General features: G+C 37.1%; 1 protein-coding gene across 6 annotated transcripts in view; it reads right to left on the reverse strand.

The window, feature by feature from the left end:
• The window catches only part of STAM2 (signal transducing adaptor molecule 2), a 60,542-nt gene extending 36,116 nt beyond the window's left edge, over positions 1-24,426 (reverse strand). The window contains exons 1-8 of one of the 6 annotated variants that reach the window (XM_045187403.3): positions 24,207-24,424; positions 7,879-7,924; positions 5,856-5,940; positions 4,893-4,968; positions 4,689-4,787; positions 3,647-3,793; positions 2,046-2,115; positions 1,280-1,466 (exon numbers count right to left, since the gene is read on the reverse strand). In XM_045187403.3, coding sequence (XP_045043338.1) covers positions 1,280-1,466; positions 2,046-2,115; positions 3,647-3,793; positions 4,689-4,787; positions 4,893-4,968; positions 5,856-5,893 — 617 coding nt within the window. In that variant the 5' untranslated portion in view covers positions 5,894-5,940; positions 7,879-7,924; positions 24,207-24,424. Of the gene's footprint in view, positions 1-1,279; positions 1,467-2,045; positions 2,116-3,646; positions 3,794-4,688; positions 4,788-4,892; positions 4,969-5,855; positions 5,941-7,878; positions 7,925-8,939; positions 9,164-24,206 lie in introns of all 6 variants that reach the window. The other 5 variants (XM_045187402.3, XM_053918677.2, XM_024579837.4 and 2 more) reach the window with 5 other exon arrangements.
• Positions 24,427-27,494: the final 3,068 nt, after the last annotated feature.

The raw sequence follows: 27,494 nt of genomic DNA on the forward strand, positions 1-27,494 counted from the left end.
AAAAGCAGCAAGAGAAAAGGAGAGAGTTGCATACAAAGGAGTTCCCATAAGACTATCAACTGATTTCTCAAAACAACCCTTGCAGGCACAAAGGGGAGAAATATTCAGAGTCATGAAAGGCTAGGACCTACATCCAAAATTACTCTATCCAACAAAATTATCATTTAGAATGGGAGGGCAGATAAAGTGCTTCCCAGATAAGGTCAAGTTAAAGGAGTTCATCATCACTAAGACCTTATTATATGCAATGTGAAAGCGACTTATCTAAGAAAAATAAGATCAAAAATATGAACAGTAAAATGACAACTCACAACAATTAACAATTGAACATAAAACAAAAACAAAGTAAGCAAACAACTACAATAGGAACAGAATCACAGAAATGGAGATCACATGGAGGGTTATCAGTGGGGTGGGGCAGAGGGGAGAATGGGGGAAAGGTACAGGGAATAAGAAGCATAAATGGTAGGTACAAAAATACACAGGGGGAGCTTAAGAATAGTAAGAGAAATGGAGAAGCCAAAGTACTTATATGTACGACCCATGAACATGAACTAAGGTGGGGGAATGCTGCTGGGAGGGTGGTGGAGGGGAATAAAGGAGGAAAAAAATGGGACAACTTTAATAGTATAATCAATAAAATATATTTAAATAAGTAAATAAAAATATGCTACACTAATGTATCTTTAGTAAGCTATTTATAATGGATACCGGATACATTTACAATCTTTGTTCATAGCAACAAGCTGTTAGGTCTCACTCTTGTTACATTTCATCAACTTCATTTAAAAGCAAACTAGAGGCTGGAATTATGCCCAATATAGACGGATGCAGTCTGTATTACAAGTTTAAATGATAGAGAAATTGTGAGAGAGAGTTGAGTAACAAATTAGAATTATGGAGCTGAGCATACCTTTTGGTTGCTTTGATCAAAGATAACACAGCTATATTTCTTACTAAAGTTTATTTGTTAGTAATTTTGGTATACAAAATTGCTAAAGTAAATATTCGGCTGACTGAATATTTATGTTTCTTGATTGTCATAATCAATCATTTAATACATCTTTTATCCAAGATAAAAAGAAAAACCAAATTCAATATAATAATTAAGAAAATCACATTACCTAGTCTCTTTTATAAATTTTATTTTAGAAAAAAGTAATTAAGATATGAAAAGGTTCTATGATACACAAAGTCAAAGAGCTGACATCCAGGATTCTAAATTAAGGGTATTATCTTTAACTTCAAAATATTCCAGAAATAAAGATTGAAAACATACCTGTCATCCAAAACAATAATAATTTCACCATGTTTAAAGGTAAGTTCATTGTCCTCAACAGCTTCAAAATCATATAAAGCTCTCACTTTTCTTGCAACTTTATTATTTAACTGAACGTCTGCAGATGGATATAAGGACTTTGTTTCTGTGTGCTGCTGCTTCTGCTCTTGCAAGGATAATTCAATAGCTAGTTGAAAAATTAAAATGCAAAAAAAAAAATGTAACCAGAATTAATTCTGATTTTTTTTAAAGTTTAAAAAGAGACATTAACGTTATATTCAATAAGGTAAATCAAGTGAGTATTTTATTTGTCCAAATAAACACTAAGCAGTTAACTTTCTAGAGGGGCAGAGAATCATGACATTTTTTAAATAGTTTTTGCTCATTCCTGATTATAACAGTCTGTCATATACAGCAGCTATTATTTTTATAGCAAACAGATTGTGACATTTTAATATGGGTAGCTTTCCATATAGGACAAGCTGGGAACATATATTTCTGTGGTTGACTCATAACTTTGGCATTAAAGAAAAGGTGAAATGTAAGCTTTCCAAAGGTAGGACATTAAATACATGTTATTGACAAAGATAATGAATTAATCTTATGATCATGTCAATTGTTTTACTTAATTTTCAGACCCTATTAGTGCCTATATTTAAGGTAAAATACTAAAAGTATACTCAATTTTATTATAACTTTTTTTTCAATAAATTGTTCCGGCAAGGATGTTTCCAGTTAACACTAAATTACACGTTTCATGATTTACCTTTAGCTATGTCTTCATCTTCTTTGGTTTTGTTCGATGATGTACCATTCTTGGCAGCAGCTGAGACAGTCTGTAAGTGTACAAATAAAATAAACACAACTACCCTTTCAAGGAAAACACAAGTTCTATAATTACTCACACATGCTAACTTAAAATAAAACTGATGATAACTAATGAGTTTCATTTGAAAGTGAAGTTCTTTATGATAATTTTAAGTAGTTGTTTTCAAATACTAAAATAAAACATCAGAATTTTTAAGAAAATATTATCAACTCAAAAAGGACACGAACTGGCTTATACATTGCATAAATCTTAGTATCCAACGCAGAACTTGGCATACAGAAGGTACTTAAATAAGAGTCTTTCCTGATTGCACTTCCTGATCTATATTGTCCAAGGTCTCTTAACTCAGTGAGAGGTGCTATATCCTTATAGGCGTACAGCTCCAAGGGAAGTGGCAGCCAGAAGCCATGATGACTACTGAAGAGGAGGGAGGACAAACTCAAAGGGTGTGGTCTAGGAATGCCTGTTAAGCCCTCTTTTACTACTCATTGTGTTTGAATGGTGGTGGCTCTTCAGGCACAGCAGAGGATTAAGGAAGGTCAGGCTTAAATTTGAAGGCATGGAAGACAGAGATGTCCAGGATTCTGAATCATCAACCAGTTCTTTAACAGAGATTTCTGAGAATGATGTGCATAACAGACAGAGCAGGAAAATGCTTGCTTTTTGTTACTTATAAGACTTCTATCCCCCAAATCCACCTAGAATCCTTAGACCTGGTCAGTTGTAAAGATTCTTTTTGTCTCTGTAGTTTAGAGTCTACAATAAAATTATATAGATATAGAGATATAGAGATAGATATACATATAGAGATAGATGGATATACAGTCTTCTTCCTAGTCTCTTTCCCTAACCCATATATTAATTGGAGGGCAAGAAGTACTGAGTGTAAAACCCAAGATATAATGTTTTTCTCCCACAGACTTGAACAGTCCATACAGTGACTCATCTCTCCTGCCTCCACTCTGTCCTACTAAAGCTATCCCCTACCTCCCCAAAGAAACTTCATCTTATAGTTCCACCCATCTTATATATAAACCATTCCTTTCAGGCACATTCACTCCTTAACAAACAGGTCTTGAGCTTTCTCTACCTCTTGAATACATTCCAATCCCCAAATTCTACCTCTTCATTTTCACCAGCCCAGTCTGTAGTTACCTCTCTGTCCTGGCACATAGCATTTGTACCCCTCATCCATATTTGTCACTTATAATTTAGTTATTTTTCACATGTACATAGCTACCCTTCAAATTTACTATAAATTTCTTGAACATAAGGCTCTCTCATCCACCTATGCCTTCTGCGTGACTCCAGAGTAGCATTAAACAGATTATTTATGGCTGAGTCACTTCTCAAAGTTCTGATATGCAGAGGAAATTCACTACAATTAGCATAACTACTAAATATAAGACAGTGTGCCAGATAGGTGCGTGGACAGTGGAGGTAGGTGACAATTAAAATAGACCTGGCCCAGATTTCACATAAGATACATACCCTCAAAATCATACAGGGTCAACCATGAGTTTAACTGACTTTCTTACCTGAGAACCTGCTGGAGGGAAAGTAATCCCTTCTTCTTTCATAGATTTAATAGTTGCAGATATCAGACTAAACTGGGGGTCCTTCTGAAATTCTTCTGACCACTCCACCATTAAAGATTTCAGTTTTTCACATACTTTAGGATGAGCCTTTCAAAGAAAAGGCAAAGAAAAAAAACACTGTGGTTAAAAGTACTTGAATTATGTAATAACAAAGAGAATTATCATGCAAATTTTCTTTAATCACATGAACATCGACAGAAGTCCAGCAACACCTAGCCTAGGCAAGTACTTGATAATGCCTATTTACGTTTTAAAATAGTTACTTCTTGCAAAATTACCCTTTTTGAACATCAATTTCTAAGTCTTTCTATAACAACAAGTCTTTTATATCCAGAGGTTATTTCTTCAATGTTTTCTTATAAGCTTTTTGTGTCAACTAAACTACAATTCTGGGATTTCTGCCACTAGTAGCATGAGAATGGTGCTTTGGAGTTTCCATCTTAAAAGAAATCAGTAACAACACCCCTATGGTGAAGCCCCCTCCGCCCTGCTCCACCTTTGCTCTTCATCTCCAATGGGAAATCAGTACAGAATGGTGGTTATTTTGGACCCTGGAGTCACAGAAACCTGCATCTGAACCTCAGCTCTGCTACTTACTAGCTGGCATCACCCTGGACAAGTTACTTAACATCTAAACATCAGTTTCTGCATCTATAAAATAAGAATGACAAGAGAATCTAACTTCTAAGTGTTAAGAGCATTAAACAAGAGAGTCGAAGTAAAATGCTTAAAGCACTGACTGGTAACTAACCATCAGTAAAGATTAGCTATTATCACTAGCTTATATGCCTTGGGGAGGAAAACAGATTTTGGTGCTACAAATAAAAACATCAAATTTTAGAACAGGAAGTTTTATTTCATTTCAAATTTATCTAAAAATGATTTCATTTATAATACTTTATTAATGCTATGTATAGTTAAAATGACATAGAGTGCATGAATTTTTTTAATAACTTAAATTTCTTCTCTTTTAAAAATTTACCTTATTTTTTATCAGAGCACGTACTTCTGTTGCAAAATCACGGGAACATACTTCTAAATGAAATATCTTTCCACAGTTTGCCACACAAGCCCCAAGAAGCTATTAATTAAAATAAAAATCAATATACATATGTTGAGATAATAACTCACTAAAACAAACATACACATAAAATTTGGATCAAATAACAACATGACTTTTACTTACAGTTAACGCCTGCAGAGCAACATGAGGAACCTTATGATTTACCCTTTTCATTATGGCTTTTAGGCAATCTTTTGCTCTGAGAAAAAAATAAAGAAGGTTAAGTATTCAGAATTTCAAATCAAATGTTAAAAATATGAGTTATACTACTACTAAATAACTTTAAATTAAAAAATAAAATCCTGCAAACTTTATTTCACTACCTAAAATGATTTTACACAATCTTTTTGTTCACAGACTTGTAGAAGTTTTAAAAAAAAGCTTATTCCGAAGGTTGTATATTCCAAAATCAAAACGTAAAAGGTCAGTCAAAACAAGAGAACTATATCATATAAAAAATATCTTTTCATTTGTTCAAGAGAGACTTAGCTTTCAGACAGCAAATTCTTATCTTGAAAAAAAAAGAGCAGGATATATAGTCTTAAAAGGTTTAAGTATAAACATGCATGAATGCACTTTGAGAAGCTATAATGTTAAAACAAATGCTTTCTTCAGTCTTCTCAACTTCTAAAGTATAATCAGTTCAGCTTAACTACTGCATCTACCCCCCAAAGCCTCCTGTTTATATTCACTTTTTTCATTATGATGCTATTATATTTACCTATTGATTACTGAAAGGCTTTTTCAGCATGTTACCTATTAAATTATTATATTTATTTATCTCATTATTAAAAGACTCCCATAAGTGTCTAAGTTACAAGAGAATTTTCTCAACATCTAGTCTACTCATTGTTAATATGCGTTTCTATCGTGTCAAGGCTTTATGTATTTTCATCTATCTCAGACTTTCAGTTGAACTTTTCCCATCTGTTCTTTCAGGGCAAGGTTAATCCCATAAATCCCCCACCGTGATCTCTTTGTTTTTATTCCCCTCAAAGTAACCAGTAACTTTTCAAAGTGACATCAAGAAAAGAGACACCAGTTATCGTGTCCTTGGACATTTACTGAGCATGACGGGCATCTTACCCATTAGGAGTGCTTCCAACTTTGTCACATATGTCCATGATAAGACTCCAGTCTTCCGCGGTGTTGTACTCATTTGTGGCTTTTTCTAAAAGATATTAGCATACCCCCAAATTAGGACATACCTTATGTAACACTGACATAACAAGAAAGGCACGGAAGAAGCCCTACCTTTGCTTTTGCCAAATATAAAAGAACTATGAAAAAACATCAGAAGATAGAGTACTTTAGCTCATTTCAACTTTAAACTGTATACTTAAATGAATTAAATGTTCTAAGTTACACCAATAAAATATCTTCTAAATTTAGTTAATAATAAATAAATTACAAACTATCAATCCCATCAAATTCCAATTTGGAAGAAAGCCTTTAAAATGTGTCATCATATAAGGAAATATGAACTAAACTGTTCACTGAGTCATTGCTTTTAAGAGCAAAAAGAAAAATGGATTGATAAAATATAAAAAGTTCATACGATGAAATGTAAAAATGAGTTCTACAGAGCTAAATGTACAAAAATGTGTAAATCTCAAAATACAATGATTTGTTTTGGCTTATATTAAAAAGCTCATAGTAGAATATATAACATTTATGTGAACTTTTTAAACAGCTTTATTGAAATATAATTCACATTCCAATACAATTCGCCCACTTAAAGTACACGACTCAATGTTTTTAGTATAATTAAAGACCTGTGCAACTATCACTGCTATCTAATTTTAGAACATTTTCATTAACCTAAAAAGAAATCTATACCCATTGGCAGTCACAGTCCACTCTCCCTCCCTACTTCCCACCCTAGACAACCACTGATCTACTTTGTGTCTCTCTATACATTCCTGTTCTGGACTTTTCATATCAACAGAATCATACAACATATGGCATGTCATGACCTAGCTTCTTTTATGTAGTACAATGTTTTGAAGGTTCATCCATGATGAAGCACGTTTCAGTACTTCACTTCTTCTCATTGCTAAGTATTATTCCACTGTACAGATAAGCATCATTTTATTTCTCCACCAGCTGATGAACATTTGGGTATTTTTTTAACTTTTTGGTTAAAATTAATAATTCAATGCTGTTATGAACACTTGCACACAAATTTCTGCGTGATGTACGTTTTCACACCTCTTTGGTATATACCTAGGAGAACCACTGAGTCTCACAGCAGCTCTATTTTTTTTTTTTAGAATCTGGCAGTTTTCCAAAGCATCTGTACCATTTTACATTCCACCAGCAATACATGAATGTTTCACACACAGTTATAAAACACTCAAAAAATACACTATATTTTGAGATGTAAGTACTAAAAACATTACCATATGCATGAAAATGAAAAACATCAAACAAGATGGAGAATCAAAATGGGGTAAACAAGGACCTAATTATATATAAAGTTTTGTTTTTTTAAGTTCTAAAGTAAGTATCCAGAAATTATTCTTATTCTTACTATCTTTTTGTGGTCTGAAATAATTTATGATCAAAATAAAAATTTTAAAGTAAATTTTTGAAGAGCATGACCAGAATCTAACGACTGAATTTAGTAATATTTTTACTCTTTTTCAAAGTTTCAATATCAAGAGATACAACTCTTTTCTGCTAGTATAGGAAGTGAGGTTATAAAAATTATACTTTAGGAACTTTTTATGTCTTTTCCCCTTTATCTCCTATAATTGCAAATATAGCCAAAGCAAGACATTAGATACATACAATCTTATCACAGTGGTAAGAATCTAAAGTAGTTCTTTTTTTTTAAAGGCAATAAATAATAAAAGCCAAAAAATAAACAGGCTTAAGTAAACAGCTATATTTGGCAAGTAGAAAGAAAAACAAAGAATCCAGTTAACCTCAGTTAAATGCTGGAACTCACTTTATAAAACCATGGGAATTGCCTAACACTATGGATAGAAAGTAATTATTCTCACACGTGTGAAGAAATGACAAGCCAGACGTTGTAGAAAAGTAACAGATTTTTTGCCTTGCATTAAGTTCTATATTCAAGCACCAAGCTTTGAATATAGCTTACCCAGGTCCAGCTTCTTCCCTTGTACAGAGATGACTAATTCTTCTACCTGTAAAGTCAGACCAGGATGTATTTTTTCCCAGAGGTTTAAAATGTTTAACCATTTAATAACATATCTAAGAAATTTAGTGAATTCAAAAGTACAAGAAAAACAAGAAAAAATCTTGTAATTCTACCAACCTCTGAAAATTATGACACATATATTTCTAGACTTTCTTCTATATACATAAATAGAAAAATAAAAATATCAATACAACTAAATAAAATAGGTCCACAGGTATGAGATGTCCAAAGACTGCACCCCAAAACTATAACCCCTTCCCTGCCAATTACAAATATGTTGAGAAACAAAACAAAAAAAATAAAATACTGCTGTTATTACTAATGGAGGTCTAGGTATTCTGGACAAATGGGCTTGCTAATAGTGAACCCCAGAGGTGGGCATGCCTTAGCACTACACAGGGGCAGACCTCCCCCTGCAGGGCGGAGCCCCTGTGCAACTTATTCCAACAAGAAATAGATGAAAAATCACTCAATGGCTATGGAAAGACTAGCTAGCTCCTACATGGACAAAGAGCATCAACAGGGCCAATTAACTGCAAGTTTACCAATCAGAAACATCATTACACCATAAATGGGAGAGAATACAGGAGCAGGGGAAGTCAGGTGACACTCATGGAACTCCCTCTTCAGGAAGGAAACCTCAGGGGTAGAGAAAAAGTATTTCCCACTAATAGTGTAATCACATTAAATGTATCATCTCCCAACCTGCATTTCCACTTACCATGAACATATCTCCATGTTCATAAATACATGTCTATACCAATATTTGAATAGCCACATGATGTACCAGTACATACAGTGGCCACAGTGCTTATACAATCTAGTAAGAAGGTATCAGCAAACTGTGGTTTTAAATCTATCAGGTACCCAGACTCTCTTCTTTGTTATATTCAGTAGAATTGTATTGATGCTTCACATGGAACAAATACAAAATAATTTTAAAATGTCAGGATTTCATGCACAGGCCTTTCTATAGATGTTTCATAGAATAAATACTTTACCTTGTCTATTGTCTATCTCTGCCACCACTTCTCTCCCTCCCTCCAACCCTTGGAATGAATGTACTCCATTATGGCAGGAATTTTTTGTTTCATTTTATTCATTATTTTTACTTCAAGTGAACAAAACAGTATCTGGGCACAAAGTGCTCAGTAAGTATTTGTTCAATGAATGAATGATGCTGGTCACTCCTCCATATCCTATCACTGTGGCACAGTATTGTAATCTGGAAAACAATAACAGAGCTTCTAAGTATGTGAACTGTAAGAGCTTTTATGATGCCCAGTGTGGCCCCAGTGAAGTCTGTGCAAAGCTCTGGAGCAGCAAGAGCTTCACCCCTGAGCAGACACACATCCAAGGTACTGCGCGGGAACAAGCTGCAACAGCAACCCCATGTGACAACAAAAGGCAACAGCACCAGTGGGCTTCCGAGATCCCAGTCCTCTTCTTGTTTTACTAAAAAGGAATGACAATACCTCTGGGGGTCTCACAGGGAGATAGGGTAAATAGGGTAGAAGGAAATGCCTTCAAAGGCGAAACAAGACATGGAAACAACTCTGGATAAAGATGTGCTCCATACATACAATGGAGTACTACTCAGCCATAAAAAAGACCAATGCTGCCATTTGTGACAACATGGATGGACCTTAAGAGTATTATGCTAAGTGAGTAAGTCAGATGAAAAAGGACAAGAATTGATTTCACCCATATGTGCAATATAAAACAAAAGGCAACAAATGAACAAATAAAATTTTAAACAAAAACAAACTCAGAGACACAGACAACAGAATGGTGATTAGCAGAGGAGAGGGTGGCGAGTGGAGGACACAGGGGGTAAAGGGGGTCAAATACAAGGTGACGGAAAGAGACCAGACTTTGGGTGGTGGGAACACAATAGAGCAGCAACGTTCAACCTTCTTCCAGTAGAGTGTGATGCTGGCAGTGGGTCTGTCATATAAGGCCTTTATTATGTTTAGGTATGTTCCCTCTACTCCCTCTTAAGATCATAACAAGACAGAGTGTCCACTTTCAGCTCTCTTACTCAACACAGTACTGGAAGTCCCTGGCCATACCAATCAATGTTTTTCATCTCATGGCACACATAAACTAATTACTACAATTCTGTGGCACACCAAAAAATATATTACATTTTTTGCTGATCTGACAAAAAATAGGAATCATTTTGATTCATACACATGGGAATGCTATTGTGTTGGCTGCTGTCATTTTTAAATTTGACAATCTAAGGGAAAAAGAGGTCAGTGCCCCTGACTAACCAGTCAAGTACTGCATGTTTTACAAATTCTTGCGACACACCCATGTGCTGTGCCGCACCAGTTGAAAAATCACTGCAACAGAGTATATAAATACTGTATTATAAAGTTGTATACCTAAAACTGACATTGTATTATTAACTAATACTACCCCAACAAATTTAATTTAAGAAAATAAAAGAGAGCCCCAGAGAGCCACCTCAGAACCACCTGAGCCATGTGAGGACACAGCAGGAAGACGACCATCTATGAGTCAGAAAGCTGGTTCTCACCAGACATCGAATCTGCCCGCACATTGATCTTGGACTTCCCAGCCTAGAGACCGTGAGAAATAAATACCTGTTGCTTATTTTTTTTAAAGAGAGAGGCAAAGGACTTCTTGTACAGTGATACATAAGTCACTAATTTTCTATCTGGAATCTAAAGAGCAAATCACATATATTACATATGACTTCCAACTTCATGCTCATCTTTGCTCTTTGCTTACAAAGTTTTGTTTTTGCTGTACAGATCTCTCATTCTTTTTTAAAATAGTATCTTTCAGCACAGTGTTTAGAACTACATTAAGATTAAATATTCACTCATATTCTCTTTTGTGTAGATATCATTTCTCTTTTATGGGTAAATCCTTAGTCTACTCTGGAATTTCATTCGGCACATGGTGTGAGGCAGGAGAACTATTTCTATAAAATATTTTCAGTAGTCCTAATATCTAAGAATTTATCCTTTCCTCTTTGATCTGAGAAACCAGAATCATAAATGACCAAATTCTGACACACAATTTTGGCCATGTGATACACAATTAAATGTGAAGCCTATGCAATGCCCCCCAAACCCCTTCCAGTCATTTCAAAACTAAACAGAATATTTTTACTTGATTTAATTTTGTAGAAAATTAAAAGTCCTGATTTGAATACTTTATCCAATAGACTATTACTCCCTACAAATATAGGGCTCATGATTACTCTTTATAAAAAGTATAAAATCCGAACACTTTATAATAGCCTGCCAAAAAGGATTTCATTTTTCAAGTGAACAAAATAACAGTTAAATTATGTACTTACGAGTATTTTAAACTCCTGGAAAAATTTTAAATATTATAATTAAGGAACCATTCTTTTACAGCATGTCACTTTGCCCAGCGTTGGAGCCGTATCTCACATTATCCTATGTCTAATGCACCGAAAGTAAGAGAGCTAAACGAGCTCTCCTGGGGCCTACATGCTAAATTTCCAGGGTTTGGTGGGTGTAAGTCATCACCAGGTTTTGATTACTGCATATAGAGAGCCTCATATACCCAGTGAAATACTTCAGAGATTCTAACAATATCATAAAGCAGCAGCCCATCAAAAAAGGCTCCCACTCCACACAGTCCATTATGTTCAACATATAGCTTTAAAAGGAATTCAAGTCTACCTATAAAACTTTTAATAAAATAGGCTCTGTAAGTAATAAAAAAATGAACTATATAAAACAAGAATGCCCACAAGAGATCTTTAAAGCTTCTCCAACTATGTTTGGAAATAAAAACTCATAATTGATCTGCTTCCAACCATAACAGAGTATCTGGTACCCGATTTGCTACTCTACAAAAAAACATGTATGAAAGAGGCCAAAATATATGCGGCAACTGTGTTCAAAAAATTAATAACAGTGCAGGTCTGAGGTCTTTAAGGGAAAGTAAATATGAAATGACCCTCACGATGGCCCCAGCTTTCTACCTAGAAACAGTTTTCTGTCCAAACATAAGGAAGACCCAGCCCTAGTGGAGCAGCTGGGGGACAGACACCAGATTCCTGAGCACATATCCCTTGGTGATCAAGGGCTGTCCCACCTCTTTGGGAAACACACACACACACACACACACACACACAGAGTGAGGCTCTATGAGGACTAGCACAGATCACCTACTATGGGGTTCACAGGTAGTACAGTGCCGAGAGTCTCTGGAATTCCTGCCTGTTATGAACTAAATGTCTGTGTCCCCACAAAATTCATATGCAACGAATCCCCAGTGTAGCTGTATTTGGAGACTGCGCCTCAAGTAAAGTAATTAAGGTAAAATGAGATCGTAAGAATGGGACCCTAATTCAGCAGCACTAAGTGTCCTTGGAAGAGACACCAGAAGGCTCTCTCTCCTCACACACACAAAGAGGTCCTGTGAGCACACAGTGACAAGGCAGCCATCTGCAACCCAGAAACCAACCCTGCTGGGACCTTGATCTTGAACTTCCAGTTTCTAGAACTGTGAGAAAGCAAATTTCTGTTGTTTAAGCCACCTGGTATATTTAGTTATGGCAGGCCAAACAGACCAATACTCCACCCAACTAGAACAGAGAGAAAATTTCAGGCATCCATTGAAACCCCCAAAAGGCCACACCTTAAGAGTAAAGGCCCCTTAAGTTCAATATCAAAATAGGCCGGCCTCACAAAGAAAACTAAGCCTGACAAAAGCCTGAAAGATTCTCCAATAATATAACTACCTGACAAAACTCAACACTCTTTAAAGGAAGACAACATAATCTAGCCTCCTTTCAAAGAATAATTACAATGACCAATATAATATAAAAAATTACTAATACACAAAAGTGTACCACAATCAAGATAAAAACCAATAACTGTTACCCAAATGTTATTATTAGTAGAAATGTACTTTAAAGCTGGTATTATATATTCTCTGAAGAACTTAAAGGAAAAGATGGTCATAATAATTGAGCAGGTGGTGAGTGTTCAGAAGAGAAATGGAATTTATAGAAATGAAAAGGACAGGATCTCAGCTAAAAATATTCACTGGATGAGCTTACAAGCAGATTAAAGACTACAGAAACAGTGAACATGAAGAAAAGTCAATAAAAGTAATCAAATTTGAAAAAGAGAATAAAGATTAAAAACCTGAACAGAGTATCAGCCTATTTGTTTTTTAAACTTGCTATGTAACAAATTATTGCCAATTAAGTGGTTTAGAATACCACCTGCTATTAGTTCATAGTTCTGTATTTCAAAATCTTGCCTGGGTTCTTTGCTTAAGATATTACAAGGCTTGTTTTGGGGGGGGGGGATTTGATGTTATTTAACTAAAACACTGTAACTAAATTCATGCACATTGGAATTATGTGAAGACTTCCTGTACATTAAAGTAGAGGTTAAATCTTTCTTCAAATGTGCATGGAGCTACCTAGAACTAGAAATAATTTAGGACAATATACACACTATATTCTCTGAATACAATACACATTTATTAGACCAAATGTAAAACATAATCACCTAGAAATTAATGATCAGGATATAGATAATTAAGAGTATAATAGAAAGCAATATAAAAATTTATTATAATTAGGATACTACATATTACTATCTTGGTATGTAACTAAAGCAATGCTTAGATCTTAAAGGAAAAATCATTTTTATGTATTAATAGGAAGAAAACAACTATTTTTATACCTTAAAATTATAGAAGAACTGGGAAAACTGGCAAAAAGAAATTTTTAGAGCAAAAATAAGCTAGAAAATGAAAAGCAAGTAAATGAGTAGAAATCATATTGGAAATCACAGCTGACAGCTTTTATTAAAAATATAAAAATGTTCGTTCTTTGGACCAATTTATTATAAATTAAAAAATTACTTGAAAATGTAGGTGAGCCTATTTTTCTAGTTTATAAATAATTTATATGTTTACATTATTAAAATAATGATACACTTATTAAATTTCTACACCATATAAATCTTGTGTAGTTAAATTTAGATTAAAATATTGAAATGCCCACTACCTCACCCTGATAGATTAAAAATATTTTTCACTTGCTTCTCTGAGTCCAATGACAAAAACCATGGTTAGCATTCTAGACTGCCTGGGTTTCACACACATATTCTCCTTCAATCCTCCTCCTCATTTAATGTTCTGATTTGTGTGGGTACATTTTTATCGATGCAAATCTTCAGTTTTCTCTTGGGGAAAGCAGAAACATAAATTCTACTTTAAACTATGCTGTTCATTATCTCCTACAATGAAAACCTACCTACAGTTCTGAGTACTGAATTATAAATAACAATTTAATTTAAAACAACAACAACTAACAGCTTCAAAGCACTGTACATATGCTAAGTGGATTCCACTTCAATCCAATAAAGTAAGAATTCCTCATTCTAAACATCGGGAAACTGAGACACAGAGAGTAACTAACACAAGGTCAGCGATACAGCTAGTAAGTAGTAAAACGATAATTTCAATAGAAGCAGTCTGCCTCAGTGTGTATTCTCTAAGTTTAAAAACTATATCAAACTGCCTCTTGAATGCAATTTTTGTTCAAAACGGCTAAATTAACGCTTGCCAACAAGTTAGTTTTCAGTTTCCCAAACATTTTAAACATGCTGAATAGGGCAAATAAGACAAATGCAAGTTCAACTCTTGTTTATAAGGAAAGAACCAACCAGGATGCCAAGATTAACTTCATTTATTACATCATCTAAAAATACATATATTTAAGAGCCTTTGGTTCTGGTTGAATACAGAATAGTGACTGCAGCTCTTTTTTCATTTCACATGTCACCACCATTTTGGGAGAGTTGGGCGTATAGGGCAGGTAGGGAGGAGGAGGATAAAAAAAACACATCGAAATTACCTGTTATTGCCTCTTAATACTGTAAATCATGTATTAAAAAAGCAAAAGGTCTAGGGCCAGCCTTATATTCCTGCAAGTTCACTTTCTTCTTGGCTAATACTTCCAAGATGCCTGCTGTAATCCTGTCAGGTGAGAGCCACGCCCCTCCCAACTCCCTCAAAAACCAGATCCCCATTTCCACACCACCCTTACCTTGGACAACAAGGCAGAAGCATAAATGCAGTAAGGATAATTTGTACTGAAACAGACTCAGGAAGCTTCATGCATAAGACACTTACCCATAGCTGGGGAAAAATGAGTCAACAAAGTACCCGTAGCCATGCCCAAATGTCACAGATGGAAAATCAGAAGCTGTGGACTGGGCAGGTGATCACATGACCTCTGCGGGTTGAGGAAACCATTATGCGCACTCTGTGCGCACATGCAGAGTGCACACATCACCCACTGAGCAAGGAAGGCCTGCCTTCTCCACACCCAGCGCTGAGACTTACTTACTAGCTTAAGGTCTCTAGGGAGTGAATTCACCTCAGCTCTGAATCGTATCTGAATCCATGTTCTCATTTGTAAAATGAAGGCCACGATGGCTGCCAGGCTTAAAAGTGTTGTAGAAATTAAATGAAAAGAGAAAGGGATGAAAGACTAAATAGATATTTCAAAAGAGAGGACAATCATTTGGTGAATAAATATATTTAAAGGTGGTATCCAACAGCAACAGTAACCAGATAAATACATTTTAAAACCACAATGAGATACCACTAAAATGGCTAAAATTCTTAAAACTATACCACCATGTACTGACAAATTTCTGATATGAAACTAAAGTAATACGAGCTAAAAATAAGTTCAGAATGCCAATAATCTTCAGGGGGCAATGTCTGATATTTGATACACTGCCGTTCTTAGGTTCAATCCCTATACTAAATACAAATATGCATTCATTATCAAGTGTGAAAATTAATACGCTCCCACATATAATGCACACCATACATGGGATTATTATGCCCATTATTATACCCATGGTATGTGATTATTATACCCATGTATAAAGCCCATCCTTATTTTCCCTAAAAAATTTGGGCAAAAAAACCCCACTACACAGAGCAAAATGTTGTAATAAATGAAATCTCAACTGAAGTTGGGGTTGGGAAGGCCTTTAGAGGGAGCTCTCACACCCCATCATTTGTGTTGATTACCCCGAACAAGCAGTCCACCTCCAACAGGAAGTCGTCTCTACTTGACTACCCTGGCAGGAGATTTTCTTCAAGCCCAGCAACAAGCCTGGCCAATGGAAAACACCACAATTCAGCCAATCAGAAGCCATCATCACCCTGACCTCCTATTTTCCACCAATGAACTTTCACTTTTCTTTTTCTTATGACTTCCTTGCTCCTCTTTCCTATAAAAGCCTTCCATTTTGTATAACTTGTCTGAGTATCTCTGTGCTTGCTAGATGAGATGCTGCCTGACTGATGAATTGTTTAATAAGGCCAATTAGATATTCAAATTTACTCAGCTGAATTTTTTTTAACTCAAGTAAAGTAACAGCCTAATAAGGCAATAACGTTAAAAAAAAAAAAAAAGGTCTCCCCTGTCAACCTTCAACCCTCCACCTCAAGTGCTTAGTACTAGTAGGAAAAACAAAACACTGAGCGTGCTACATCTCTTTTAAGTATTTAAGCATAGCTTTTAGAAAAGGATGTTAAGATCATTCATCTTATGACATATAAAAGCAAAAGAAGCTGCTCCAGATAACAATAAAAGTCCCTTTTAGTTTAAATGAACTGAAATTGAGTCACTACATTTTTCACAATGCAAATGAAAACTGGTAAACAAGTGCTTCATATGAGTGCATTGACTAAGAAAGACAGTTTGCGAGTTTTCAATTACAAAAAAATTTCTGTAACAATATTTTATTCTATATGCTACCATTTAAAAATTATACTAAACAACAGGGATATTATGCATAACAAAATTTCAAAATCATTTATTTCCCTTCATGCTTTTATAGGAGACCTAAAAGTACAACTTCTGAGGTTCATTCAAAGTCAGCCAGAATTGTTACTCCCCGGGATCTTCAATTTTCAACATTCCTTAACTAGAAGAAATTTTAAAAAGTCCTTTTTGAGTGGAACAGTAATAGCTGTCACAAACAGGTCTCAAGAGTAAAAACCCTTAAGTGTTCTGCAGGGCGTCACAGAAACAGAGACGAGCTTATCCCTTAAGCACAGCCAGGTATAGGTCCATTAAGAAAATAACATGAGGGAAGTCTAGAAGGTGGGAGCAATGTTTATGACTCCGAAGGAAGACCTGGAAATGCCAACAAGCCAGTGTGAAATTCAGTGCTAAAAAGGAAGGGTAAGGGAAATGAATACTTGGACAATGCCAAAATATCTCAGGTTTCTAGAAACAATATTCTCACCAATGTCGCTGACTGGCTATTTAAAACAGGAAAAACCTGCAAGAAAAAATACTTTTAAAAATTTTGTAAAAAATGAAAAGTAAAAAAACCAAGGTAGGGGAGGGAGGTTAGATTTGGACACACAAGACAACCAAGGGGGAAAAAAAAACAGGAGGTAAATGATATATCCTTAAGTTTTGTTTTGATACCTGGATGATAGATGGTTAGAACTATCAGCTGTCAATGACAGGTGTTTGATAGTCTTGTTGACACACTTATAAACAAGATGTAGTCTTTTAACATTAAGAACATCTCTCAGGTCCTTTCATTCGAACAAACAAACAAAAAAGCAACACAGAGACATATCCACCTAAGTACACTGCTACAGTACTATTATATCGTATACTTATTCTCTTGTAGAAAAATCATCCTCTTGCCCTCTTGCCTTACTTTCCAACTATAATCTAAGTAAACTTAGAATTAAATGTTACTACTAAGGAATAAAAGGGAATGTTTTAAATAACATCAGTTCATATGAAACAAAATATCAATTACAATGTTTTTTCTCTTAAATCCTAAAAGAGCCTACAAGAAATTCCCTTTTATGATTTGACCAATCTGATCAAAAACTGATATGAAAGAACAAAGGCAAAAAACAGGTAAGACTATCAGAATGATAGACAATAAGACAGGGGACTTACTCTACCACTTATAAAGGTCACTGAGATTAGAATGTGGTATTGGGGCACAGCAGCTAAAGAGAACAGTGTAGAACTGAAGCACAGATACGGGCCTCATAAAAGGAAATACTGTATGAAGGAGAGAGTTCTCCAAAGTAGTGGAGAAAAAATAGACAATCAGTAAGTAGTGATTAGATAAACTGATCAGTGTCTATTGTCAATTGACTATCCAATCAAATCCTTCCTTGGACCTTCCATGAATACTGAGTCCTGGTGGATTAAAGACCTAACTGTGAAAATCAAAACTTTAATGAAACTTTCAGAAGAAAATATGACAAAATCCTTATAAACTCAGGTTAGAGAAAGAATTCCTAAACAAGAAAAATAAAAACAAGGGAGAAAGATGGTATCACTAAATTAAAACAAATTTTCTTAACAATAAAAGACATCAGAAACTTTAAAAAGAAACAACAAACTGGGATATATATTTGCAATTTTTATAACCAATGAAAGATTAGTAGAGAACGTATATGGTACACTAAAAATGAAGAAAAAATAATCCTACAGAGTAAGTAAAAGTAGTGGACAATGGAACAGTAATAGCTGCCATAAACATTTTTTTGTAGAAAAAGAAAATGGAATGACCAAGAAATATATGAAAAGATGCTAAACTTCACTAGCAATGAGGTTGAAATAAAATGAAGACAATACCCTATTTCACACCCATCACACTGGCATAAATTTAAAAATCTGACAACACCCAGTGTTAATGAGAATGTCAAATAAACAGGGACTTTACTTCCACTGCTGGTGGGAGTAAAATCTCCCCAAAACACTTAAAAGGGTAATTCTGCTATTGAAAAATCAGTATTTTGCAACTCTGCACTATCCACACTTTTAGTAAGAAATTCCTCTGCAAGGTACAATCCCTGGAGAATCTCTCAGTCATGTGAACAAGAAAACATGGATAAGAATTTTCACTGCAATACCTGTCTGTAATAGCAAAACACTGGAAAAAGTTTCGTGTCCATTAATAGTAGCATAGATAAAAAATATGGTATATTCATACAGTGGAACACCACATAGGTCTTAAAATTAATGAACTAGAGCTAAAACTATCAAAAAATGCTGAATGACAAGTTGCAAATGAAATGCAAACAATTAACACTTTTTATGAAGTTTAAAAACATGCAAAAAGTCATAACAATACAGTATACTTATATGCAGAGTACATTCAGTTGACCCTCAATCAGTATCAGTCTGAACTGCATGGGTCCATTCATATACAGATTTTTTTTCCATTGACAATTTGAAAAAACTTGCACATGAACCACAAAACTTAAAACATGACATAAACAGTACTAATACAGTACAGCACTGTAAATGTATTTTCTCTTCTTTATGGTTTTTTTTGTTAAAGATTTTATTTATTTTTAGAAAGAGGAGAAGGGACGAAGAGAGAGACACATCCCTCTGCTGCCTCTCATGCGCCCCCAATCAGGGACCTGGCCCACAACCCAGGCATGGGCCTGACCAGGAATCAATCTGACCACCTTTTGCTTGGCAGGACAATGCCCAACCGACTGAGCCACACCAGTCATGGCTCCTTATAATTGTCTTAATAACATTTTTCCTCTATTTTACTGTAAAAATATAATATGTAATACATATACAAAATGTGTTAACTGACTATGTTATTATCAAGCTTCGAATCAACAGTAGATTAGTAGTAGTTAAGTTTGGGGGGAGTCATACGAGGATTTTTGACTGTGCAACGGGTCAGTTTTCCTAACCCCCATGTTATTCAATGGTCAACAGTATATTATAAAATAGGGTTTATTATATATTATAGAGTTTCTAACTTTTGGAGAGTTTAAATCTGAGAAGGGAGGCAAATAAATAGGATAGAAACTCACTGTGTTCAAGAATTGACTTTGGTACATAAATGTTATAAATTTGAACATATAAAACAAATTTGTATTACTGAAGTGCTATCAAAACCTATTTTTATGTTAAGGTTTCTTATAAAGTAAAATAAATAATATAAAATAAAATAAAAGCCCCAAGCTACCTCATTGTCAAGTTCTAACATAACAAAGACACAGTAATACACAGAATCAAATTTCATTTGGAAAGTCTCCTTTTCAGATAAAAGTTCACACTTCAATCCACTGTGCCAGAATTTTACAGAGGTAGAATTTGAGGACACAGGAAATATATCTTTAAGGAAGGAGATACCAAGGTTGTTGGGAAAAGCAAGTCTATCAGTGAATATTAAATGGCAGAGGCAGAACCTGGCAAGAAAGATCACATGGACCAGGTAAGGAGAAAAAAGATACGCAGAAAAAAGATACGCAAATAAGAACTGGAGTTAGGGAGCAGAACAGACAAGTCATGAGTGAGGAATCAATGTAGTGAAACTAGAAAGGCTGATCCAGAATATAAGGAAATGACATCCCTTTTCACACTAACCTCTAAACCTTCCTACTATGGTTCTCTCCCTTGTTTCACTTTCCCCATGGAAGGGCCTACGAAGGCGGCACCAACCAGGCTCCACATCACGAGCCCTACATTTCCCTTTAAGATGCTGGGGTATGTGCTATTTTTATTTTTTCCTCAGCAGAGCTTCAAAGGAATGTTATTGAACAAAAAATAAATCAATCCAGACTTAAACAAATCCAATAAATATTTAAAGTGTTCTAGCGCTACCATTCCTAGCATACCTATCTGGGTTTTAGGTTCTGACTCTGAAAAAAGTAAGAACTTCCTAGCCTCTGGCCTGCTTCCATTTGACAGGGCTTATACATAATCAACTCAGGAATGCCTTCTTAGACATTCTGACCTACTACAGCCTTTTCTCTGAATCTGAGTAAAGGGTTTCTTCCCTAAATAAATGTCAGAACGGCTGCTCACCCTCTGGTGAGACTGCATGGACCAAAGGAACGCAGTTTCATCTTTAAAGGCCTTTAACTGTAAAATGGCCATATCATACATACAGTAAAAGGTAAAGTTACTTCCTGCAGGTAGAAGTACTCTCAGAAAAGTGGGGGAGAAAGAGAGGACAGTGTCAACACCTTTACAGAGAATGAGTCTGCCCTGAGGTTCTTGTCTTCTTTTCAGGGACAATGACTTTTAAACAAAGGGAGCACGTAAACAAAGCATGTCAATGTATTTCTAGTACTATAATAATCACACTATATGGCAATTGCCTTTTTATGTGCATATGTGTCTTCCATTGGACTGACTTCCCTGAGGGCAGGAATGCAGTCCATTTATTAAATTGTTGTGCCCCCAGAACTTAATACAATGTCTGACACACAGTAATCATTCAATGCATGTTTGTGGAATGAAAGGTGAACAAAGATATGACAAAAAAGAAGCAACAGTAAAAATCCGACTGAATCAAAGAGAGTAGGTGAAAGGCAATTGTTGGGAACCGCCCTGCCTGGTTTCAGAGGCTGTAACCCCTCATGGTTAAGGCTGAGTCAGACAGAGTTGGGACCATAAGCCACTAAGGAGACAAAGCTTATCTCCCTGGCAGAAGTGCCACCTCTGCCCACTTCACCCTGCTTGGCCCTGAGCTTGACCAGTTAGCCAATGACGGGTAAGAATCCTCAAGGGAGGATCAACCTATGACAGGCTCTGGTCACCAGGAATAAACTCACAGGGAAGGACTTGGGGGGCTGTGGAAAAAGGGGGTGATGGACCCTTGCCCCTTGGCTTTGAAATAGCCTGAGTCCTCATTCTGTCTGCAAGAAGTGTCCTAATCTCTTGGCTGCCTTACTTCCCTTGCCTGATTTAAGCCTGAAGCAATAACAGAGGGCAGTGCAGTCCTGTGCTAGGAGGGGCGGATTCCCTGGGGAATCAGGCCTAAGGAAAATACTACATACTAAGGAAATACTAAGGAAAATTAAGTAGATTCCTGTGAAATCTACTTAATCTGTACCCTCAGCTTAAAAGATAAGGGTCCAGACCTGAGATGAGTCTGGCGCCTAAAGTTGTATGGCCCTCTAACTAATTGGCTGTAACTCAGAATAAGCCCTCAAAGTTCTCTGTAAATCCTGTATTGTTTAACCCTTACTGGCTGACAATGATTGATGAGCTTTATCTGTATTCCTATGCGAATGAACCTAATAAAAGCCCATGGAGGGAAAGGCTCCAGACCCTTCTCCTTTGACAGATTGGCCACCTCTCCTCCCCAAGCAGATCATGTCTTGGTAGTCTTATTCTTCATCCGTGGAGGACCGGGGGCTGCGTTAAAGCTCCCCGACAGGCAATGACATGGCATAGGAACATTTCTGTAGACATCAAAAGTTAAATAATGACTTGCTTGCATTACTTAACTATTTCAAATTTAAAGGAGCTTTAGCCCTGGCTGGTGTGGCTCAGTGAATTGAGTGCCGGCCTGGAAACAAAGGGTCACCGGTTTGATTTTCAGTCAGGGCACATGCCTGGGTTGCTGGCAGGTGTGCCAGAAGCAAACACACACTGATGTTTCTCTCCCTTTTTTTCCTTCCCTTCCCCTCTCTCTAAAAATAAATAAATTCTTTTTTTTAAAAGGAGCTTTAAATAAGTAAAGAAATAAATAAAGAAAGGAGCTTTAAGTTATAAAAAATGCGTCATATAATTCTCCTCCTATGATAAAGGTCTAAGGATAATTTGAACTCCTGAGTATTTCATTCCACGTTTCCTATTAATTCCATTCACTTTAAGAGTTGTTACAGATGGGCCTCAATCAGATTTGCTCTTTCACCTTTAAACTGCCTTTTGGATACTGCCTTAGTCATAGTTAACAAATAAGTACTTGATGCTCTGTTTAATGACGTTGCCCATGAAATAATATATACACAGTGGTATTTATATATCTGAACAGCACTGCCTCTTTTTTTACTACATTGGTCCTAAACTGTGACCCACTACACCGGATGGGGACCTCAGAAGCCACTGAAGGGTTAGGGAAGCTAAACAGGCAGAGTAACTCAACCTACTTCTAGAAGTTTTCAATAAAAAAATAAGTTTCCAGGAAAGATTTCTCTTGAAGAAAGAGTCCCACAGTTTTTAAATTTGAAAATCATTTGTCTTTTCTATCTTGCCCTTTCTGTTTTATTTCACTAGGACAAAATGAAAGTCTTCCCACCAGCAATAAAAAATACAAGTCTCACTGCAATTAAGGAAAACGTCATTAGGTGTTCTGAAAGCAGAAGCTTCCTAGATTAATGCCAGTCATCTGCATTAAGCTACTAAGAAAAAGAAGTTGAACAAAATTATGGAAATACATATTTGAAGACTCTAGGATCAAGATGTTATAAAAGTTTTTCGCTCTCTGGGAATGGAAGCTACTTATACATTGTATTTGACTTTTGAGCACACTTTTGGAATCACATAATATATCAAAATTGGGCCCTTTCTAGTCTCCTTATAATTAGAAAATTGTAACTATGAAACAGGTGGCTTTCACTGCTGTAATGTGAAGTATCTGTGTGACTCTGGTGGTTTTCAGCCATGTGTTTTTTCATTCCACTAAGTCCTAAAACTCTACCTGGGGTTCTGTTAACAACTGCTACAAAAATCTTACTTAGCCAGTTTGTTTTACTATTATTCTAGTACCCAAAGTAAAAAACAAGTTCTCTTATCCCGTCCATTTTTTCTCACTTCATAGTCACTGAGACAAAGGCACTCTTATAACCCCCAACAAAGAGATATTAGTTGTTCCGTACTGTTTTCCTTTTCATAGTTCAAAACAACATTTCATAGCACTTGCTCCATCCACTAATAAGAGAATAACATCTCCATCCCGTGTAAATAAATCCTGAATCTATGCTATCAGAGCTTGGATAAATTTGCATGTAAGCGAGGTGAAATAGGTTCCTCCTACTGAATGTGGGCAAGGTCTCTAGGGTTGGACTGCCCTAGACAGCAGAATCTCCACTTTTGCATCATCTCTTAAAAGGGTAGGGGTTGCTTAACCAGCTCTAGGGGGAGCAGAAAGTTTATACTGTCAACTTCCTAATTGTTTAGTTAGCCCTGTCTCCAGCAAGCCCCAGGTTTTTCTTCCCTCGCCTGAGTTTGGCGAGGGGAATGGTCCTCTTTCGGGATCCCCAACCTTGCGGGGGACGGGGGCGGGGGGGGGGGGGGTGGACAGAAAGCACTCTCCAGGGTGAAGTGACCCTTCCGGCTGCGAGACAGCGGCGCCGCCCCCTTTCGCTCTCCCTCTGCTTTGGCATTCCAGCCCCGGGAGTCGCCACTGCCCACCTTCCAGTGCCACAAACAGCAGCCTGGCCCCCGAGCCAGCACTTACCCACGTCTTGTTCGAAGGGGTTGGCGGCGAACAGAGGCATTTCGCCGACAGGGGAGCCCTAGTGGCTGCGGACTGGCTGAGACAGGTAGCTGCTCCAAATTAGGTGACCCGCGGCCGCGCCTTCCTAGATGGCTCAGGTCCCTCGGCTACTTCCGCCACCGCACCAGCCCGAATCCCGCCTGACGCCCCGGCTCCGAGCCTGAGCTCCGCCCACGACTGTGCCCCAGTGCCAAGGTCCCACCATCCGGGGGGACATCCTCTCAGTGCCTCTGTCACTGCCGCCTGCCAGGAGGAAGAGACAGCCCTTGTTCAAGGCCCTTGTGTGGGTCAGGCGTTCGCCGCGGGCACCTTTCCATTGCTGTAGGACACCACCAAGCCACGGGGTGCGGGGGCCTTCGAGGCCGGAAGTTGTCACGCCCAGACCAGGGCGAGGCCAGCTGCCGGAGGCTGCGGTGCCGGCAGCGGTGCTGTAGGGGACGGGGTTGTCAGGGGTTTCCTGTGTGGGGCTGCGACTTCAAACAGATAAATAGTTGGTTACTAAGCGGCAGGCTGGTTCCTCCGAGTGGCTGTGGACCCGCCGTTGGATTCTCGGGAAAATCCTGTTGCCCTGGAAACGGATCGAGCCTCGTCATAGAGATGGCTTTAAAAGTGGCCAAGAGGTTGGCTCTTCTCTCGGGGGCTCATGGTGTTGCACTTTCCTTAGTGCTTAAACCCCACATGAATAACCACTGTGGGATGCGGTGGTCAACGTAACTTTGCCTCTGGGGACTCCTAACGTTTTGCTACCGTCAGTCTCATTGCTGTCTGTACTCTGGGAGTCGGGAGAGGAATGGGGCACACTCCCTGCCTTCAAGTTGCTGACGATAGCATAGACAGGACAGTATGTAACGATCCTGATATACTGTAGTCCCCCCTTATCGGAGGGCATGCAGTCCCAGACCTCCATTGGATTCCTGAAGGCTTGGAGGTTACTGATGTTTTTTCCTACACATACATACCTATGATAAAGTTTAATTCATAAATTAAACTATCATAGGCACAGTAAGAGATCATTAACAAAATTGAAGTTATTGTAATATACTGTAATCAAAGGTATCGCAATGGCTTTCAGTCCATGAGGAAGTAAAATAAAGGTTACTGGAACCTTATTTGTTGAAGTGTGGGCCATACTAGGGCTTCCAATTTTAAGATGACTTTTAAATGTTAAGAATTACTTTAACATTTTAACAGTGAATCAGACAACATCATTTTACAACCTCTGGTACGAAGACGATACAGTGGAGAGAATCCTTACACCAGGTATAGATCAGGAAGGTGGCTGCATTTTATACTATATAGATAGATGCACAAATAAATATTGCAGGTGAAAGGAGCTGATTTGAAAAAAAAAAGACAACAGTGGTAATTGCTGGGGGAGGGGATTATAAGAGGACTAAATGGTAATGGGAAAAAATATAATAAAGACTAAATTTAAAAAATTGAACCTAGGATGTTCAAAATAGGTTTGGAGACTGGATGGATGTGTCTAGGATCAAGGCTTAGTGCTGGAACGGAAAACAAGGCTAGATAGAGATAAGAGGATGCAGATTGTTCTTAGGGAAGAACCCTAAGAGCAAGCTATTTTTTAACAAACTTTAGCATATAAGGCTAAATCATTTAAAGATTTTCAGCAGCAGAATAGTTTTCTTAAAAGTTTCCGTGGGGATGTGTCTGGTGGGGGGCCATGGTGGGATGAAAATGGAGACAACTGTTCTTGAACAACAATAAAAAAAAGTTTGCAGATACTAATCTGACATTAGAGTCATGATGTATTTGAGGAAGCAGACCCAGGCAGAACAGTTTAGGAGGCTATTGCTTCACTTGAAAGCCATAAGAAGGAGTCATGTACAGGAGCCTGTACTGAGATAAGGGCAAAGGGCTGAGGATTAGCCCTTTGCCCTTTGGAAAGCATTCACATTTTGAAGACACTGCTTTAGTTAGCTCTTCCTCATCTTTAATGTCAAGCATACTCAAAAACCTGTAGGTGTTTCCCTTTCCGTGTGTGTACTCAGTCTCTTGGTGAGGTCCTCCCATTAACAAAAAATTTTAAGTCACTAAGGGCCAGACCTTGTGTTAGAAACAAGAGGATGCAAAGATTATTACTTGATCTAATGAAGTTATTGAAAAGTTAAAAGATATGTCAGTGGCAGTCCACAAATTCTAGTGTGCAAAGAAATGCAACTTTTTCCATGTTGTCATATAATCTCTTTTGAACCCCTGTCTCCCTGATAACAGAAAATAACTTTTAAGAATCGTTTTTATTTTTAGAGAGAGGGGAAGGGAGGAAGAAAGAAGAGAAATGTCAATGTGTGGTTGCCTCTCGTGCACCCCCCACTGGGGACCTGGCCTCCAAACCAGTTATGTGCCCTGACTGGGAATTGAACCGGTGACCCTTTGGTTCACACGCCAGCCCTCAATCCACTGAGCCACACCAGCCAGGGCAGAAAATAATCTTAAATTTAGTTAAATTTTGTCCCTTTAGGGTTTTCTTGGTTTGGGGTTTACACTCAACAAATCTGGTATCTTTACTTCAGACCAAACCTAGACCAAGATCCATCCCCAGGTATGTTCTTTCAATGCTGCCAGTGCAAATGACAATTGACCCTAGTTATTTTTCTAGAAACACTGGAGGCAGTTGTGGCAAATCTTGAGAAGAGAAAGTAGCATCTTGAAGGCATCTTCCTCGGGTGAGATTTCTGCCTGGTCTTCAGGCAAAGGCAGGCCACTATGCTATAGCAAGGGAAGTGCTCCACTTCTCTTGGTCCGGAGGATCGCAGCAAATCTTATCAGCTCGAAGTTCTCAAGAGGATCCACCCAGATATCCACACTCTAGATCTTGGTCTTATTCTTCCCCTTTCAGGGCCCTGACTTATTAGATATGTTATGGGTTATTGATTAAACCTTCTTTTAAATTCTGCTACTCTCACAATCAGGTCTTGAGTCTGATTTTTTTTTTTTTTTTAACCACAATCAATGCCCCTCCGGCTACGGAAAATAAAGTACGCTCTCTCTTGCTTTCTTGCCTTCTCATTTTTCTCATTATGTTTCAGTTTGGATAGTTTCTCTCTTTAGGACGAGTGTTATGTTATTTTTCATGAGTTTCCAAAACATTTGGTTTGCGTGTTTGTAATAAACTTCTTATTTTGGAATAATCTTAGGTTTACAGACACTATGGACAGTTCTCATTTACCCTTCACCCTTTTTCTCCCATTGTTAAAATCTTATATTCCCGTGCTACATTTATCAAAA

This window comes from Desmodus rotundus, chromosome 2 (assembly GCF_022682495.2).
Source record: "Desmodus rotundus isolate HL8 chromosome 2, HLdesRot8A.1, whole genome shotgun sequence".
Lineage (NCBI taxonomy): Eukaryota > Metazoa > Chordata > Mammalia > Chiroptera > Phyllostomidae > Desmodus > Desmodus rotundus.